Raw genomic sequence first — 19,789 nt, 5'->3', positions numbered from 1 at the left:
ACTAATCTTAACACTTCGAGTAAAAGTCATCTGGAGATTTATGTCCACAATCCATCATATGAAATGCTTTAGGGCCAGATGTATTTTGGAATGTGGCAATTTACAGATTTTGGAAAGTCTGTACACTGCACAGACCATACTTGTCACAGCGGGATTAGGGACTCCACCTGTAACTAAGCTCATTAATATTTCTGCTAAACAGGAGTGTTTATGTAGGAAAAGTACAGAGAACATCGTGTGGGTTCACATCTGATTTTGCCGCTGAGTTCATGTCAGCATGTTGCTAGAAGAGTTACAAATACATTCTGACTTTCAGAGATGTTTAACTTTCAGAATTGCAAGTCTGAGGGCAGCACCTCCTGTTCACTCCTCTTTGAGTCTTCTGTTGCACCTAGTATTGTGCTGGCTAAGCTGGTGCTTAGTAGGCATTCAACAAACATTGCTGTCATTTAATCAAAGTGTTTGCTATGTTGCTAACAGCATGCTACCACTGGAAATGATTCTTTCTATATCTGACTTTAATCAAAAATAGTCCTGACCTGTATGCTTACACTTCCCTGTTTTCTTAAATCTTACAGAACTTTCTCATGGGCAGTTTTTCAAAGACTGTATGGTCTTCAAGATCAGTGCTTCACAAATTTTAAAGTGCACATGAACCACCAGGAGGATCCTGTTAAATGCAGAATCCAATTCAGTAGCTGGGCCTGAGATTCTACATGTTAAACAAGTTCAAAAGCAAGGCTGACACTGGTCTGTGGGCTACACTGAGTAGCAAGAGTCTAAATTACTGAGGTCTTCAATTTTCAGCCAACCCTGATTTACTCAAAAATGATCAGGTTGTAAATAATCTGTTCCTGGATCATTCAGCCTGAACTAGAAAGGCTCATGGTTTATTTACATCATGGATTAGAGTCAACATGTTCCTGAGTGTCAGAGAATGAGGCTTCATCAGGTCCAGCAGGGAGGCCCCATGGTCCCTGCCATCGCCCTCAGCGGGGAGCCCAATCTGCTAACTCGGAGCAAGTGGCTTTGCCTCTGTCACTCTCCAGAGTGATACCAACTTCTAAGCACCTGCACCAAGACCTTCCCAGTCCTCACCTGGGAGCTCAAACTAACTAGGCCCTGGTTTATCTTTTACCTATGTATCACTTAATTCATAGTAATTATCAGTATTACATATCATGGGTCTGAATACTGGCTATGTTAGGAGCGCCTATAATTATTCAGGCAGTCATGAATCCCGTGGCCTGAAGACAACATCTCAAGACTGCCTGAGGTTCTCCTGGGATGACAAGCTGGGCACATTTACACTACTAGAGTCACAGAATACCAGGTAATGCACCCATCTTTTCTTATGGGAAAGCCACAGGGATTAGGAAAGATACCTCTCCCTATGATGATACATCATGCAAATAACTACACATTTTCAGATTTATATCTTTTAAAAGCTCTAAGAAACAAAAAAACCAAAAAGCAGCATTGTCTATAAGCCATCAATCAAAACCGAACAGCATCAGGGATGCTTCATGGCTCCTCAGTGCCTCTTCCCATAGTCATTCTTCCATTGCTCAAACCCCCTCACACCAGCCCAACTGTGATGTCACAGGTGGGTCAGTGGAAACGTCAGGCAGAGTTGCTGTTCCAGCTGACAGGTGCTCAGAAGCCTTGCTTAATGTTGAGCCACGCTTAACAGCTGCTTGTCACCTCTCCCCCCCCCCCCCCCCCCCCCAGCATCCCAGCTACTTAAGATCGATCTTCTCTGGCCAGGCCCTGCAGGAGATGTGGGACATGCCTGTCCCTGGCACATGTAGTCCTGCTGATCTGCTCTCAGGTCCCATGCAGCCCCCAGCTGAGTTCTTTTATTTGTCCTGAAGGACAGGACATTGTACTAGACATTGATGGGCAAAGACAGACCCCCCCCCCCCCCCAGGGCCAAGAGCAAGGAGTTGTCCACCCTGGAGCTCCCCCTCCATTGGTCCCAGTGGCCATCTGGGACTCCCCAGGAGGCCTGGCCCAGGGGGACTAAACACCTTTGAACAACCCCTTACCAATAGCACACACTGCTGAACATCATGGTTGCAATGACACTGAAGGGGAGGACGTGCAGCACATAGGCCAGCAGCATCTGCCACTTCTGGTACAGGCCGTCTTGGCTCTCCTGGTCACTGACAGCTCGCAGCACAGGAACTGGGCATGGAAAGCAGGTTTCAGAACAGCTGGCCACCACACAGCTAAGGAAGGAGGGCTAGCCAAAACTAAACCTGAGGCTGTACAGTGGGAACCAGCCAGGGCTCCCTAGTCCTGGAAAGGGGAACCTGCCATCCACAGAACTATAAATACCTTCCACCACAGAAATCTACTCTACTTGAATTACAGTATGGTTGCAAAGGCTGTCCTAATTTATTTCCTTCTAAAATCAAAGGAAGGGTGTCACAAATTCAAGAACACAGGTGCAAAAGGGTCATGAATGATGTGAGGTACTTTGTCCTCTTTTTGTGCAGAGTTTTGGCACAGAACATCAGGCAACTAGGTATTGCTTCTGGATTCTCTGAGTTTTAAAATTAGGTGCTGGCTATCCTAAAATAGTCTCCAAAAAGAATTTAATGGTGCAAAGTTGGCAGGTATCTGGGTTCCCAGGGGCTGTACATCCTAATGGCCGAGAAAGGGATAACAGGGATGATCTTTTTTAAAAAAAACCCTTCCCAAACCCTGCCCCATCAGCAGCTCATAATTTCATGTTTCCCTGGATCCTTAGACCCTCAGAGAGATCTACTTGGTGAACTAATTCACACTAAGATATCAGTAACTTAGTAGTTACCATGCCTCAGGGAGAGAATCTGGAGAGGGCCAAGTTTAGCTCAGCAAAATACCCTTATAATCATGGAGTCTTGCAAGGTGCCAGCTGGAGAAGGGAGATATTCAGGAAGAGAGGAAGTGCCCCCCCCCCCAGCCCTAGGCACAGGCACGTACACAGATTCACAGCGTTGAGCATGCCTGTATATGGGGTGGCACCTACAAACTGGTATAGGAGACCCACGCGATCCTGGACAGCACCCTTCAGCACATCGTTCTGGACCCGCAGAAGATAGAAAACGACGAACAAACCCATGATCAGATTCTGAACAAGACGCATAATCACTGCCAGCTTATTTCTCAGTAAGTTTCTTGTCACTCTCCTGAAAACCAAACAGCCCTGTTTTAATTCCTTTTCTTTCACTGGTGGATGCCTAACCACCTAAAATGGGCTGAGGCTCTTACCTTAAGAGAACACCCAGTTTAGAGAGAGCTCCAGGAGAATCTTTGGTTTTAAACGGAACCGTTGACAATGTTTTCAGGTGTTTTGCTCTTTCAATATTCTCCAAGGTTTTGTGATAAATTGCTGATTCTTTGTAGGCAGATTCAATCATCTGGACTCTCTTGTAGGTTTCCATTTCCCGTTCTTTGCTTTGAGTATCCACTGATGTCAGGTCCACTAATTTTTTCCCAAAAGAAATGGCCCATAAGTTTTTAAATGCAAATATATGCACAGTGGCTTTTAATACATGTTTCATCATTGATTCAGGAGTACTAGCCCACCTATAAAATCAAAATGTTTTCTGTTCATGCCCACCTATAAAATCAGAATTCTTTTAAAGTTACCTGCAAGGCCTTGAGGATTCAACTGAGGCTGTCTGTGAGAATTCAGAAGCTCAGCTATTTTTCTCTAACAAAGTGGACATGCACCCATTTAAGAGAGATCGCCCACCTCAGTCTGATAGGTTATCTATCAGATGGTAAGTTAAGGGACCCAGCCAAACTAATTCCTTAAAGAGTGAAAACACCGAAACAAAAACAAGAATAAAATCCACCAGTGCTGTTGACATCCAGGCAGAAATCTGAGATGGTTAAGTTTAATAAACATTCATGATGGGAAAGGTGAAAAAAAAACTTACTATAAAAGTCAAAAGGGTTTGAATGTTCAGGACAAGGGTAATTGCAGCCATTGAAGAAATCAAGCATTTCCACCGGTGTCCCACAGAAAACCAGCTCTCCATAGCTCAGAATGGCGATTTTATCAAAGAGCTGATTGGAAAATAGATGGTATTAGTGTATAATCAGGTTACCATATTCTTCAGGAGAATAAATTTCCAAGCAGTGGGTCCTTGATTATCTTAGCCATGCATCAGTATTCTTATTGTGTCCACTGGAGACACACAGAGCATGTCCCTATTTTTTTCAGCTGGGGTTGCTCCTGTGCACAATGCTGCATCCGGCCTGGGCCCAGCATCACATCTGGGGTGGAGGAGAACTCCTGGAGCTGGCCAGTGGACCTGGGTCTGAGTCCTAGTGGTGCCACTGAGTGAGTGACCTTGGACAAGATGTTCATGTGTTTAATCTCAGATCCTTGTCTACAGGAGGCAAATAACAGCTCCTGGGAAAGTATCCTGGGAAGATGAAGTGAGATTTTTGGAAGGAAATCTATATGATTCAGTGGAAAGACACAGCCTTTGAAGCCAACTGGACCATGAATGCCACTTCCAGCTTTTTTACTGTGTGGTATTGACTCAATTTGACATCATTTCTAAGGCTCCCTCTTCTCTATTAAGTGACAGTACAGATGCCCACCTCATAGGACTGTTGTGTGGACTAAATGAGCTAGTGCACAGAAGGTATTTGGTACATGGTAGGTGCCCTTCCTATATCAGGAAGCCCATACTGGCTCCAATTGCTCTGGTTGACAAGTACTAATCTCTCCCTCATGATCCCCATCTCTACACACACATCTACCCACCCCTGATGAGTTAAGCAGGAACAAGAGACGTCCCTCTCACCTGAAAGAGCTCAGAGCGTGGCTGGTGGATGGTGATAATCACAATGCGGTTCCTGCGAGCCAGCTCTGCCAGGAGGACAACGATCTGATTTGCTGTCATGCAGTCCAGACCTGTGGTGGGCTCATCAAACAGCATGACCTCTACAGTCAAGGAAGGGTCAGGTTTCTGAGTCACTGATGAGCCTGGGCTTTGGGCTCTAAACTCAGAATTTTGAATAGTTCTTTATGGAGATGTCCCATCCCATCTTACTCCATCCAAATAGTATGCTGTGAGGAGTACCTGCATGTAAACCGGCTTTCAGTCCAAGCCCAAGAGAGAGAACCTGACCTAGTAAGACCCAACTCCCAGCTGCATAGCACATTTTGGCTTTAATCCTTGAGAGAACAGGGCAGAAACAAGATCAGCCTCTCACATGGTACTGTGGACTGTTGGGGCTCTGTCCAAAAGACCAATGACAAAGCACGAGGGCTGGTGAGCAGGCACCAAGTTGTTTTCAAAAGGTTGAGAGGAGGCTGGTTAAAAAGACAGAACCTCACTTTATGTGGAGCACTTTCCAATACTGACAGGGTTTCTGTGCTGCAAAAAACTCTGACCCATACAACAAAGTCCGAGGTGGGACAGGGGCTTAGATTCTTTAGAGAGAGTTTAAATGTGGTTCTTTCTACCTAGAAAGTGAGATGGGCTGTTAAGAACATCTCTCTTCCTTGTTTTCTAGTGATCAACCACCATCTGAAGAGCACGCAGTCTTAGTCTGCCTCAGTGTAGTATCCAAATGTAGTATGTCCTCTTCTAGGGGCATGTAAGTGCTGAGGTTCCCCCAGTGGCAGGGAGAACGACCAAACTCAGCAGGAGAGGCAGGTGACTGGCTACCTCATCTTGATACTTCTCCCTCCAAAATATACACTTTTTTGTGTATCAAAGTCCTGCTTTAATTCCTGCCATTTTATTAGTACCTCTGGTCACACCAAAACTCACTGGTTTTCCACAGCACACTCAGTGGTGCTGCTCTAGTAAGAAGTTAGGATGGACAGGCCAGGCCCATGTGTTCATGGAAGACCTTCACTGCACATTAAAACACAAATGCAGTGTTTCCAAGTCTAAGAGCTGTTTTGTACTCAGATGGTGGAATGGCATCAGGAACTACATAGTATTTCCAAAGAAACAGGGTCCCTGGTTTGATGTCCGGGACATCAGTTCCACACAAACCTCTCTGCAAATGGAGACTATGAAAAAAGGGACCGAAAACGTCTCCAGACCTATGGAAGACGGGCAGCAGCCGGTAGTAGTTCTGAGTCCCACTTACTGGGATCCTGGAGAAGCTGGGCTGCGATGGAGACCCGGCGCCTCTCGCCATTGGAAATTCCCCCAAGGTTGTAATTGCCAATCAGTCGATCTGCCACGTGGCTCAGACTCAGCTCTACCATGACTGCATCCACCTGTTTGAGACACAAAGTCCCAGAAGTCTGGTCTGCTGGGCTGCTGCCCTAATTCATGGCCTGCAGGTGGCATGGGAGAGCCAACACACTTCCCGGGAGTGCTCAGCCACTTTCACCACACTCTAGGGAGAACATGCCTATTACAGTAAAATTCAATTTGGTCTAAATCATAATACATGTGTCAGATTAGAACAAATAATAAAACTGTTTTTCAAAAGTCTCTAGAGCAACAAAACTGTTTACATTTGTTTCAGGGAAATTCACCAGGAAACACTGGAGACTTCATTGGACTCCTACTTTCACAGAAATCGTTTTTTAATTTTTTAAATGTTATTTTTGAGAGAGCGAGAGAGAGAATGAGACTGACTGGGGGAGGGGGAGGGGGAGAGGCAGAGGGAGACACAGAATCCAAAGCAGGCTCCAAGCTCTGAGCTGAGAGCACAGAGCACAACATGGCGCTCGAACTCATGAACCACAAGATCACGACCTGAGCTGAAGCTGGATGCTTAACCAACTGAGCCACCCACGCGCCCCTGCTGGACCCCTATTTTCAGATGTTGCATTGAGTCCAGCATAAAGATCCTCCAAAGGTACAGTTACAACATAGCTTTTTAAAATATGTTTGGGGGGCACCTGGATGGCTCAGTTGGGTAAGCATCTGACTTCGGCTCAGATCATGATCTCACAGCTCATGAGTTTGAGCTCCAGGTTGGGTTCTGTGCTGACAGCTCGGAGCCTGGAGCCTGCTTCCGATTCTGTGTCTCCCTCCCTCTCTGCCCCTCTCCCACTCGCACTCTCTCAAAAATAAACATTTAAAAAAATATGTCTGGTTTTTGAAATTTTATTATAATAAATGTTTTGTATATCAAAAAAACCCTAATTTGGTTTGAACTAAACCTGACTACCCTTATATAACCCAAATAAGTCCTGGAGTCCCACCTGGACCACTTTCAGTGTGGTTTTGCATCAAATATAATCCAGTTATCAAAAGTTATTAAAAATAATGCCAATTCTTTACTTGAATATCTTTAAGGACTTTACAGAGGACCCAGTTTATTACCTACAGCCACACTTCATGTCCTGTTCCAGTTCTCTCTCCACTTCTCTTAGACTCTGCCACTCCCTGACACCCTCTCCTTACTCCTCCTCCTCAACTTCCCCAAAACTAGAAACATTCTTTAATGACTGTCTAATCAAGAAGGTTGGCCTTTTCCCTCCCATTCCTTCTTTCCTTCCTCAGCTTAACCCATCTCCAGAGACTCAAAAACCTCTACTTCTGGCCCTGCCTTGCTGATTACCCATATCTACATAGGGCCCTGGGGAAAGCAGCTAGAAACAGACTGAAAATACCTACATATATGGTAATGAGTTGCATTCCCATACACATCCAAAGAGACTGTGTTACTTTTACCATGAAAAAAGAAACAAAACACTACATTAAAAAAATAACAACAGGGGTTCCTGGGTAGGTCAGTCGTGAGTCTGACTTCAGCTCAGGTCATGATCTCACCACTCGTGAATTCAAGCCCTGCATTGGGCTCTGTGCTGACAGCTCAGAGCCTGGAGCCTGCTTTAGATTCTATGTCTCCCTCTCTCTGCCCCTCCCCTGCTTGCATTCTGTGTCTCTCTCAAAAAGAAACATTAAAAAAATATATAATAACAAAGTAGGAGCGCCTGGGTGACTTAGTCAGTTAAGCACCCGACTGTTGATAATCGACTCAGGTCATTATCTCACAGTCATGAGATCAAGCCCTGAATCGGACTCAGTGTGGAATGCAGAGCTTTCTTAGAATTCTCTCTCTCCTTCCCTCTGCCCTCCCCGACTCGTGCTTGCTCTCTCTCTCAAAATAAGTAAAAACTTAAAAAATAACAACAAAGTAGATTGGAGTAAAAGAGGAGATGATTTGTGGAACAAAGTTCCAGAAGAGCCAGGAGTGGGATCAAAAGCATAGATGTAGATTTGACCACAAGAAGGAATACATCTGTACTACATCCAAAGGAAAACGAGGTTAATAATGCATAAATAAACCAGTATGATTTATTTTGGAAAAAAGGGTCTCCTCTTGCCATCAGAGTAGAAGGATCCTGGAATTGAGTTTTGCTTGATATGGCCAGGCTGATGTGCTCACCTGCCAGGGCAGATTCCTGAGCATCCCTGTCATTTGCTCTGCAACAACCAGAATAAAGGAGTAAACTCGCTCTCCTGGCTTGGAAGGGATAGAGAGAGGAGGCATTTATTTAACCTGTTTCAGATGTCTCATACTCTATCCCAAAGCCTCTCTGTTTGGCGAACACTACTGGGAATGGAATTCACAATGTCTTAGAAGGAACCCTTGGGATCACTGGGATCAACAACCTCTATGCTATGTATTCTCAAATAAATGGACTCATTCCTCACATTAATACCAGGAGAGATGCATTATTATTTATTCATTATGGAGGAGGAAACAGATGCTCAGAGAGGTACATAACTTGCCCAAGGTCACACCACTAGCAAGTGACAGACTGGGACTGAGAGAACTGTCTGGGTTCTCAAGTGGCCCATGAAGCACAAGGTTTAGCCCACAATCCAGCAGGCAGAGACTGCCCATGTCAACCACAGCTTTATGTTCAGGTTCCTTAGAGGAGAGATCTGCTGTGCTCTGCCCTCTATTACCACCATTTCCTTCTTACTACTTTGTCCAGATTTTATGTTCTGTGGACTAGATTTGCTCAGAAAGTACTTTCTCAGGCAGAGGAACTTTCACAGGACTTTTAGGGGCTGCCAGTGCCAAGAGAACAGTTACTGGGGGCAGGGGGGGACAATTTTGCCATCAATTGATTGCAAGGCATCCATAAATTTTCTGAATATTTATGCATATATGTGCACTTTCTGGGGAAGAGATCCATGGCTTTCTTAGATTCATTCTCTCATCGGGATATGTGACATAAGTGGATCACTAACTCAGAAGAATCTGTTTATGATTTCATTTCTCCCACTCAGATACCAATAGGATCTTCTCCTGCCCTTTTTAGAAACAGAAATACTAAAGCAAGCAGAGTCCACAGATGGACTCATCTGTTACTCACTGTCAGGGCTAAGTCACATGAATATGTCTGTGCCTCAGTGTGAGCTGAACTCGACCTCCATCTTCTCTCATCACAATGCGGCTCGGGAGATCCCAGGAGCTCAGGAAGGCATGATAGAACTAGACAGCCTAGGGTCACATCCCAGCTCTGCCATTCCCAACTATCTGATCTTAATCTTGTGTGTTAGGAGATAATGCCTCCCTCACAGGGTTGATGCCAAAATGAAATGCAATACTATGTGTGAACAAAGCCTGACTTAATGCCAGCCAGCTATGAGAGTTCAGAGTACAGACACACCTTGTTTCACTGTTCTTCACTTTACTGGGCTTCACAGATACTGTATTTTCTACAAAGTAATGATTTGTGGCAACCTTGTGTCAAACAAGTCTACTGGCACCATTTTTTCCAACAGCATTTGCTTATTTCGTGTCAGTAAAGTATTTTTACTTTTTTTAAGTTTATTTTATTTTGAAAAGGGGGGGGCGGGGAGAACGAGCATGTGCAAGCATGGGAAGGGCAGAGAGAGAGGGAGACAGAATCCCAAGCAGGCTCTGCGCTGCCAGATGCGGGGCTTGAACTGACTAACCATGAGATCACAACCTGAGCCAAAATCAAGAGTCGGATTCTTAACTGACCAAACCACATCGGTGCCCCTAAAACATTCTTAAATTATGATGTGCATTGTTTATTTTAAACATAATGCTACTGTACACCTAACAGACTACAGTATAGTATAAACATAACTTTTACATGCACTGGGAAACCAAAAACTTCACCTGACTCCATGGATTTTGGTATTTGCCTTATTGCAGTGGTCTGGAACCAAACCTACAGTATCTCCAAGGAATGCCTGTATAACCTAGTAGAGTAGCAAGAACCTCACCATGCGTTCTGAGTACTCTAAGGTAACCTCCAGAAACAGAGCTAAGTATCACTCTGTGAGGCTGATGGTCCTCTTCGAGGGCCAGGCTCCTCACTAAGACTCCTCTGGAGTAAAAGCTTATCCTCCAGCACTGTCTAGGACTCTCAAACAGAAGAATGCTCTTTACTCACCCGGGTATTTTATCAAACAAATCTGCTGGCACTTGGGACACAGCCTAGACCTAATTCCACTCTCTAAGCCCTGTCTGAAAGTCCAATGCCAGGGACAAATTGAGCAAGTTCCTGGGGCAGACTCAGCAGTGCTTGATAAGGATGGGGCGCCCTCAGCTGAGATGGAGGATTTCCTTGGAGCCCCAATGGCATTAAAGGAGGCTAACCTTGGAGTCTGGACAGCAGATAGAATTTGTGTGCCCAGGAGGAACTTCACTGTGGCTTTGCTGAAGCCTCTGAAACACATGTTGCTGGCCTCCTCTGGTGACCCTCCTCTGGGGGCCTATTTCCCAGGGAACTTCACCTGCTTTGTAGGTGGCACACCTACCCACACACCCTTAGTCCCTGTGGGCTTACCTCTGACTACTTCCAAATTAGATACACTTAAAGAAACAGACTGAAACCCAGAAAGAGTTGACAAGTCAATAGTCCCTTCATTAACTTAATCCAGTTTGGATAAGGCACATTCAAAATGCCTCAAAGAAAGTTGAGAAAAGTCTCCACAGGGCTGCAGAGCAAAGTACTGTGAGGAAAATAACTATTCAAACTCCTAGAGTTTGAGCTCCTAGAACGATGCCATTCCATAGAAATATAATACAAGCCACGTATAGAATTCAAATGTTTTAGTAGTCACATTTTAAAAAGAAACAAGTAAAATTAATTTTAATATAATTTATTTAACCCAATACAGCCAAAATACTACCATTTCAACCTGTAACCAGTATTTCAAAAACTAATAAGATAGTTCATATTTTTTTTCAGACTAATTTCCAAAAACCCCTGGGCGTTTCCCACTCATAGCACATCTCAAGTGGGCCTGGCCATGTGTTGAGTGCTCAAAGCCACAGGTGACCAGTGGGTGCCAAATTGGGCAGCGCAAGTCCCCACTAAAGAGGTAAAGAGTGAAGGGGAGGAATGGATAAGTGGAGGGAAGGGGGGTGCAGAACCATGGTGGGGTGATACCCTAGGGGGCAGGGCTGCCGAAGGCCAGATGCTACCCACCTTCTTCTGGAGGAAACCTGGGGAGCAGCGACGGACAGCCAGCAGTGCTGCATAGCGCAGAGTCTCCCTCACCGTCAGGTTGCTCAGCAGCGTGTCACTCTGCGAAAGAGGGAGGCATCAGCATGGCAGTGGCCGAGGCCAGGCTGCAGCAGCTGGGGCGGGGACTGGAGATGCGCCCACCTGCTGGACATAGGAGAAGCAGTCCTGGAACTGGTCCCTGTGCAGCAGCCGGCCATTCATGAACACCTCCCCAAGGAAGGTCCCCGTGCGCCGCAGCCTCCCAGACATGGCATCTAGCAGCGTGGTTTTCCCGGAGCCTGGGAGACAAAAAGACAAGGCCCAAGAAGACTCCCTCCATGAGGTATTGCCAGGCCATCCCCAGACCCTCTGTGGGCCCCTGGTCTAGCACTAACTTGCTCTCTCTTTAGCCTCTTGAGTCAAACGCTCATGCCACCAATGAGTCTTTCCGGCTTGTCCAAAAAAGTCACAGAGAGACGAGGCATTTCTTTCATCCCAGTCAGGACTGGAGGGGCTTTGTCTGCCTATTTGCTTCTAAAGCTATTTTGAGTTGAAAAAGAAAAAAATAGGATCAGAATAAAAAGAAAACCGAGGCTCTTGGAAAACGTTTGGATCTAAGACATCTGAATTTCTTTCTGCACCCGCCTCCCCCAACCAGGGATCAGTTAGTGGTTCCTGAAAATAGGGAACACTGCCTAGAACCTTGCTAATCAAGTGTGGTCGAAATACCAACACCACCACCTGAGCACCTGGCACAAATGCAAACTCTCAGCCCCAGCCCAGGCTTACTGAATCAGATTCTGATTTCATAGTGTGTGTGTGTGTGTGTGTGTGTGTGTGTGTGTGTGTGTGTGTGTGTGTGTAAAATACATACTTTTTAAAAGTTTATTTATTTTTGATGGGGCGCCTGGGTGGCGCAGTCGGTTAAGCGTCCGACTTCAGCCAGGTCACGATCTCGCGGTCTGTGAGTTCGAGCCCCGCGTCGGGCTCTGGGCTGATGGCTCAGAGCCTGGAGCCTGTTTCCGATTCTGTGTCTCCCTCTCTCTCTGCCCCTCCCCCGTTCATGCTCTGTCTCTCTCTGTCCCAAAAATAAATAAACGTTGAAAAGAAAAATTAAAAAAAAAAGTTTATTTATTTTTGAGAGAGAGAGAGAGAGAGAACAAGCAGAGGAGGGGCAGAAAGAGAGGGGAACAAAGGATCTGAAGCCAGCTCTGTGCTGACAGCAGAGAAATCGATGCGGGGCTCAAACTGATGAACCATGAGATCATGATCTGAGCTGGAGTTGGATACTTAACCAACTGAGCCACTCAGGTGCCCCTAAATATATATTTTAGTGTTCATTTATTTTGAAGGGGGGGGAGGGCAGAGGGAGACGGAGAATCCTAAGCAGGCTCTGCACTGTCAGCGCACAGCCCAGCGCAGGACTCCATCTCATGAACCATGAGATCATGACCTGAGCCAAAATCAAGAGTCAAATGCTTAACTGACTGAGCCACCCAGGTGCCCCAAGATTCTGCTTTTTAATAAAATCTCTGGGTAATTACCACACATATCAGAGTTCAGAAGCACTAACCTAGCAAGTCCTTTAGTAAAATCACGTTGGCCTCAGCCTACACTGAGAACCTCACTAACAGCTTTCCCCTGGTTTCATTTTTCTAATGTTAGAGGTTAGGTGATACAGTTAGGATAAGACACCAGCTGGCCCCTCGTTTTCATACTGGACATAAACCTACATGAGCCCAGAGAGTCAATGGACACAGGAATTAGCATGGTCAGGCTGCTAAGAAGTTAACAGGCAAGAGGTTCTGAACTGCCTGAAAAGACAGAATTCTACCAAGGATATGATGATTTGTGCAAAACCGCAGAGAAGATCTTTTGTTCAAATACTATAAAGCAATTGCTTGTTGCTGTGAGCAGTACAAAGACGAATGAGCCAAAGTCCATTAGCGGTAGTGTTCTTATTTAACCCATGGGCTGACCAAGATCAGAGTTAGCTCCAGCATGTTCAGTAGAGGTCAGTGTGGGAAGAGGGGAGGGAGTGTAAGAAAACAAAATATGACTTCATTCAAGTTGTCTTTCAAAACATGCTCTAAAATTTCCCAGTCATGATCCTAACCCTCGTATGTGGTTCCTCGAACTAGAAGCTTCCTTGACCTTCTATTTCTGTGATCCAACCTCAACTCTGACAGAAGCTCCAAATATCTTCGGGCCTGGATTCCAGTCCCATCACATCAAAACTGGCCTCCCTGAGGTCATCAAGGTTGCCTCCTTGCTGCTGTATCTGGTGGGTACTTTCCTCCCAAAAGCATTTGATACTGTTGCCTGCCTTGCTCTATAAATCTCTCTCCCTTGGCTTTGATGCCACTTCATCCTCTTTGTTTTATCCTGCTGGTCTGGCTGCTCCCTCCCAGCCTCCTGTGGGTGACACTCAGGGTTCTCTCCTGGGCCTTTGGCTCTTCTCATGTTATATATTCTCAGTAAGCAACAGCAAGCACCAACTTGCCAGCCAGCATGCAGGGGAGCTGCCTTGCATGTGGATTCTCCAGCTCTGCTCAAGCCCTCAGATGACTGCAGCCCAGCAGGCTTCTGACTATAATCTCATGAGACACTCCAGCCAGAACTACCCAACAAAGTCTCTTCCAAATTTCTGACTCATAGAAACCCTGAGAGATAGTAATGATTTTTATTGTTTTAAGCCACTTAGTTCTGGGATACTTTTTACATAGAAATACATAGCTAACCTCTTTTTAAAGATATCTCAACTTTATTACCTATCAACTCATTAGTCATTGACCAGCAGGATGAAAAAGTGTATTCAAAAAAAATAATACAAGAAACTGATATGTATAATCAGTGGAAAATAAAAAGAAGAAGATGCAAAGTTAGACACAAAAATGCTAAATGTCCTAGAATATGACACCAAAAGTATAGGTAACAAAAGAAAAAATAGACAAATTGGACTTCATGAAAATTTAAAAATTCTGTGCATCAAAAGACACTATCCCCACTGTAAAAGGGCAACCCACAGAATAGGAAAAATATCTGTGATCATGTATCTGATGAGGGATTAATATCCAGAATACATAGAGAGCTTTAAACTCAGAAACAACAACAGCGACAACAACCCAATTCAAGATTGGGCAAAGGACTTAAATAGACATTTCTCCAAAGAAGATCTATGAATGGCCAAGCAGCACATGAAAAGATGCTCAACAGCACTAAGCATTAGGTAACTGCAAATTAAAACTGCAATGAGATACCACCTCACACTCTTTAGGAAGGCTACTATCAAAAAATTGGAAAACAACAAGTGTCAGTGAGGATGTAGAGAAATCGGAACCCATGTGCAGTGTTAGTGGGGATATAAAATGGTATAGTCACTGCAGAAACAACAGCAGTTTCTTAAAAAAATTAAAAACAGAATTACAATATGACCCAGAAATTCTACTTCTTGGTAGAAAAAGTAGAAGAACTGGGGCGCCTGGGTGGCTCAGTTGGTTGAGCATCCGACTTTGGCTCAGGTCATGATCTCACAGCCTGTGAGTTCGAGTCCCGTCTCAGGCCCCGTGCTGACAGCTCAGAGCCTGGGGCCTGCTTCGGATTCTGTGTCCCTCTCTCACTCTGTCCCTCCCCTGCTCATGCTCACTTGCTCTCAAGAATAAATAAAACATTAAAAATTTTTAAAAAAAGAAGAAGAATTCTACTTCTTGGTAGAAGAATTGAAAACAGTTTCAAACAGATATTTGTACACCCATCTTCATTGCATTATTCACAATAGCTAAAATGTGGAAGCAACTCAGGTATCCTTTAATGGATGCATTAATGGATGAACAGAGCAGCAAATATGGTATAGTTATCAATGGAATTTAAAAGGGCTTTAAAAGGGAAGGAGATTCTGATACAGGCTACAACATGGATGAAGCTTGAGGACATTATGCTAAGTGAAATAAGCCTGACACAAAAAGATAAATACTGTATGATTCCACTTTTATGAGGCTGGGTAGTCAAAATCATACAGACAAAGTATAATGGTGGGGCTGGAGGCAAGAGGAATGGAGAGTTATTGCTTAGTGAGTGTAGAGTTTGTTTTACAAGATGAAGAGCTTTACAAGAGCTTTGCAAGATGGATGGTGGAGATGGCTGCACAACAATGTGAATGTATCTATTACCACTGAACTGTACACTTAAAAATGGTTAAGATGGTAAATTTTATGTGTACTTTACCACAATAAAAAAAGAAAACAAAAGGTTAATGCCCTATAGGGCAATAAAACCATGACCTTTGGAGTTATCTTCCCTAAACAGACAGAAATTGTTTATAACTAAATAGTCCTCTACAAGGGAGCAAGCAGCCCAGAGTCTGGGTCCCAACTGATAGCAAATAATGAGTCAAATATATTTACCCTCCCCCGGAATGTTGGGTGACCCTAGGCAGGCTTACATTAGACCATTCTGTTGTGAGACTTTGACTATCTGTCTTCTTTTGCTTCACTAATAAAGATTTGACAAACAGCGCTGTGTGAGGTAAGACACCAATGGAATCATATGTCATTTTGTGAAATGCTAACATACCACTGATTCAACACATATTACTAAGTACCTACTATGTGGTTAGTCCTATTCTAGTTGTTGAGAATACAGAAAGAAAACAAAACAAAACAAAACCTCACCCCCAGGTGAATTTGCAGTCTACTATGAATTCATGGCCAGTATAACAGGATAGACATTGTTATAAAACTATGATTAGGTATGATCACAAACCAGCCCATGAGCTCCCAGATCAAGGCCTCCCACCCACTGTCCTGCTGAGATGTGCATGAAGCATGACACTGGCCTGTGGGACACCCTTCTGAGAAGGTGAAGTCATTCTTTGTTGTGTGCCACACACCACTCTAATCCTACAGAAAGAAGACAAGCAAAAAACTACAGGAATAACTCAGGTTTTCTTATTTTTAAAGAAGAATGTAATAATTAACAAAAGGAAAATTAGAAGGACCCTGGATGTCACAGTACATGCATATAGTTAGAAATTTTGAAAAACTGGAAATAGGAACTGACAGGAAATCTCAGCAAAGGGTTAACACTTTTTGTCACTGAATTCCTTCTCATTTAATCTTAATGCTACTATTGCCACCCAGTTGTTTACTTGCTGTAGCAGGGGAATGGCTATGGATTTAACTCCCAGGACAAATGAGGCTGACCGTGCTTGACTTTTGCAGACTTGTGTTACCCACTGCTATTACAGAGAAGAACGCAAGTAGGTAGTGCCAGGAAATGTCAACAATGCAGTGCAAACAAGAACTCAACCAGGAAACTCCTCTGAAGCCAGTCTGTCAGAATCTTTTACCCTGAAAGTGTATGGGATAACCTAGTGTAGTAGTGGACCCTGTAGTGTCCATGCAGATCCACTTGTCAGGGTCAATGCTGAGGAGTCAACAGCTGTGATCCCCATGGGCCATTGCCCTCAGACACAAGGATCTGCCTCTCTGGAGGCTACACCTGCCCAGAGCAATGACTGGCTGATGTAGGGACACAGAGACAAACAGTGAATTCAGCCTCAAGTGTAGATAACCCAAAATAGAGAAGGAGGATAAAGTGGGAAATGGGCACAAAGATAGCCTCAGTGAAGTGTGTAATATTTAATTCCTTAAAAAAAAAGGATGTGATGAAAAGATGCTCAACATCACTCATCATCAGGAAACTACAAATCAAAACCACAATGAGATACCACCTCACACCAGTCAGAATGGCTAAAAATAACAACTCGGGAAACAACAGATATTGGTGAGGATGTGGAGAAAGGGGAACACTTGCAGCGTTGGTGGGAATGCATCTGATGTAGCCACTCTGGAAAACAGTGTGGAGATTCCTCAAGAAACTAAAAATAGAACTACCCTACGACCCAACAATTGTACCACTGGGAATTTATCCAAGGGATAAAAAAAATGCTGATACAAAAGAGGACACATGTACCCCAATGTTTATAGCAGCACTATCAACAATAGCCAAATTATGGAAAGAGCCCAAATGTCCATCAACTGACAAATGGATAAAGAAGATATGGTCTATATGTACAATGGAATATTATTCCACGATCAAAAAAAATGAAATCTTGCCATTTGCAACAACATGGATGGAATTAAAGTGTATTATGCTAAGCAAAATCAAAGAAAGACAAATATCATTTAACTCATATGGAATTTAAGAAACAAAACAGATGAACATAGGAGATGGGAAAGAAAAAATAAGATAAAAACAGAGAGAGAGAGAGAGACAAACCATAAGAGATGCTTAAATACAGAGAACTGAGGGTTGCTGGAGGGGTGATAGGTGGGGGGATGGGCTAAATGGCTGATGGGTATTCAGGAGGGCACTTGTTGGGATCAGCACTGGGTGTTATATGTGATGAATCACTAAATTCTACTCCTGAAACCATTATTACACTATATGTTGACTTGGATTAAAAAAAAAAAAAAAAAAAAAGGACATGAAGCAAATACGGTATAATGTTGATGTTAAGATTTGATAAAGCCAGATGTTAATACATGAACTTTCTTTATTCTCTACTCTTGCCTGTATATTTGAAATGCATCATAAAAAAAACAAAAAACAATGGATATGGGGCTAAGTGGGTATCTTTGTGCTTAATTTTTTTCCTGCCCCTGAGCACAGTATAAAAATCAGGGAAATTGTGTTTACTGAGTACTTCTACATGCCAGGCACCATGTCAGGGGCTTTCCATACTTTGAAATATGAATTAACTAATAGGTTAGGCAGGACTTTATTTTTTTTTTAAGTTGATTTATTTTGAGAGAGAGACAGAGAGAGAGAGAGAGACAGACACTATGTGAGTGGGGGAGGGGCAGAGAGAGAGAGAGGATCCCAAGCAGGCTCTGCGCCGCCAGCACAGAGCCCAATGCGGGGCTCGAATCCACGAACCTTGAGATCATGACCTAAGCCAAACTCAGACACTTAACCAACTGAGCCACCCAGGCTCCCCAGGAGTTTATTCTTTTCCAAGAATCTTTCTAAAGGCGTCACATTAGTACCAGATTCCATTCACTCAGACATGTCATTTGATTTCATTCTAATACCAAACTTGTGGCCCTCTTGCTACAACTTAAACCTGTTTTCCCAATGTGTTCAAAGCAAGCCAAAGCCTTTTCTGAATGCTCACTGAGAACATACATTTAAAGTACTTCCCAAGCTTACCTGAGCTCCCTAAGATGCACAAGATCTGCCCACTCTCGATGTACAAGGAGACATCCTTGAGGATCTGCCTGTCCCACTGCTGCCGGCAAGATGTAAAGTCCCACCAGGGTCCAACCTGGTGACTTTAAAGGAAAGGAAGTGTGGGTTCCAGAAGGGGCCAAACCCTTGTGCCTCAGCACTAATCCCAGTGGTCTCTGGACAGGTTCTTAAATGTGGTTGGGGTTCAGTGCCTCTCTCTTAAGTGTGGTTGCGGTTCAGTGCCCCTCTCTGTGGACGCTGGCAGGTAGTAACCGAGAAAGCTCATCTGTGTAAAACGCCTGCCTGGGAGCTGCTCTGAATACCAGCTCTCTCTGGCTGGGTGGGACATAGCAAAAAGGACACTGTTTATTCCTTTAGTTGATCCTGTGTTCCTTCACCAGGCTTCATTACCGTTTGTATTGTAAGTATTCCCCAAGCCCTCTCCATCCCCATGGGGCAGGCTGTACACGGGGGAACACAAAGGAAGGGGTAAGAGGCCCAAAGCTTGGGCACATGGCAGAGCACAGCTGCCTCACTGTTAGAGCTTCCATGTCCTGCCATGGGCAAGAGGGGGGCCATTCACCATTGTTCATTTACCACTGGCAGCCCTTCCCCTCTCCTCTCTCCACCCTGATCCACTGAGGGAGCCCAAAGCCTCCATGTATGCTCCCCATTAGCAAGGAAAGCCAGCAGAGGGGGTGAGAGGCCCACTCACCTCAGGCCATGACCACAAAAACAAAGCCCAGCCTCAAGTTCCCAGCAGGAAGAAGAGGCATCAACCTTACCTGACACTGTAGGAGGCATGGAGAATGCCCAGGCTGTGTCGAGGCCTTGAACAAGCTGTAGGAACCTCCTCTGGGGAGCTCTGGGGGCCACTGTTTACTTGGAGCCCCAAGGACCCCACAGAGGTCAGAGATGGGAGTTCAGTCATGGCCAAGAGGCATAAGAGGTGAATTTTTGGGTGGCTGGGCCCTTCCTGGGGGAGCCCCAACAGAGGAGTGAGCAGCACAGTGCCCTGCTTGTTCCTCACAGGGCTCTGGAGTCCCTCTCCAGACCTTTGCAGCAGCTGGACTGGGGTTTGGCCACGGATGCCATTATCTGATGTACCTTTACCCAGAGCATGTGCACTAT

General features: G+C 44.6%; 1 protein-coding gene across 1 annotated transcript in view; it reads right to left on the bottom strand.

Moving 5' to 3' along the window:
* Nucleotides 1-19,731, bottom strand: part of ABCG5 (ATP binding cassette subfamily G member 5) — a 32,777-nt gene extending 13,046 nt beyond the window's left edge. Inside the window, exons 1-10 of the mRNA XM_040453894.1 lie at nucleotides 19,444-19,731; nucleotides 18,641-18,762; nucleotides 11,591-11,727; nucleotides 11,411-11,509; nucleotides 6,115-6,247; nucleotides 4,812-4,951; nucleotides 3,933-4,062; nucleotides 3,259-3,472; nucleotides 2,971-3,176; nucleotides 2,049-2,187 (exon numbers count right to left, since the gene is read on the bottom strand). Of these exons, the coding sequence (XP_040309828.1) occupies nucleotides 2,049-2,187; nucleotides 2,971-3,176; nucleotides 3,259-3,472; nucleotides 3,933-4,062; nucleotides 4,812-4,951; nucleotides 6,115-6,247; nucleotides 11,411-11,509; nucleotides 11,591-11,727; nucleotides 18,641-18,762; nucleotides 19,444-19,589 (1,466 nt within the window). The 5' untranslated portion in view covers nucleotides 19,590-19,731. The remainder of the gene's footprint in view (nucleotides 1-2,048; nucleotides 2,188-2,970; nucleotides 3,177-3,258; nucleotides 3,473-3,932; nucleotides 4,063-4,811; nucleotides 4,952-6,114; nucleotides 6,248-11,410; nucleotides 11,510-11,590; nucleotides 11,728-18,640; nucleotides 18,763-19,443) is intronic.
* Nucleotides 19,732-19,789: the final 58 nt, after the last annotated feature.

Source organism: Herpailurus yagouaroundi, unplaced genomic scaffold (genome assembly GCF_014898765.1).
Source record: "Herpailurus yagouaroundi ecotype Mexico unplaced genomic scaffold, PumYag 210, whole genome shotgun sequence".
NCBI lineage: Eukaryota > Metazoa > Chordata > Mammalia > Carnivora > Felidae > Herpailurus > Herpailurus yagouaroundi.
Note: the sequence above shows the minus strand (reverse complement) of the source record. Positions and strands in the feature narration are given on the sequence as shown.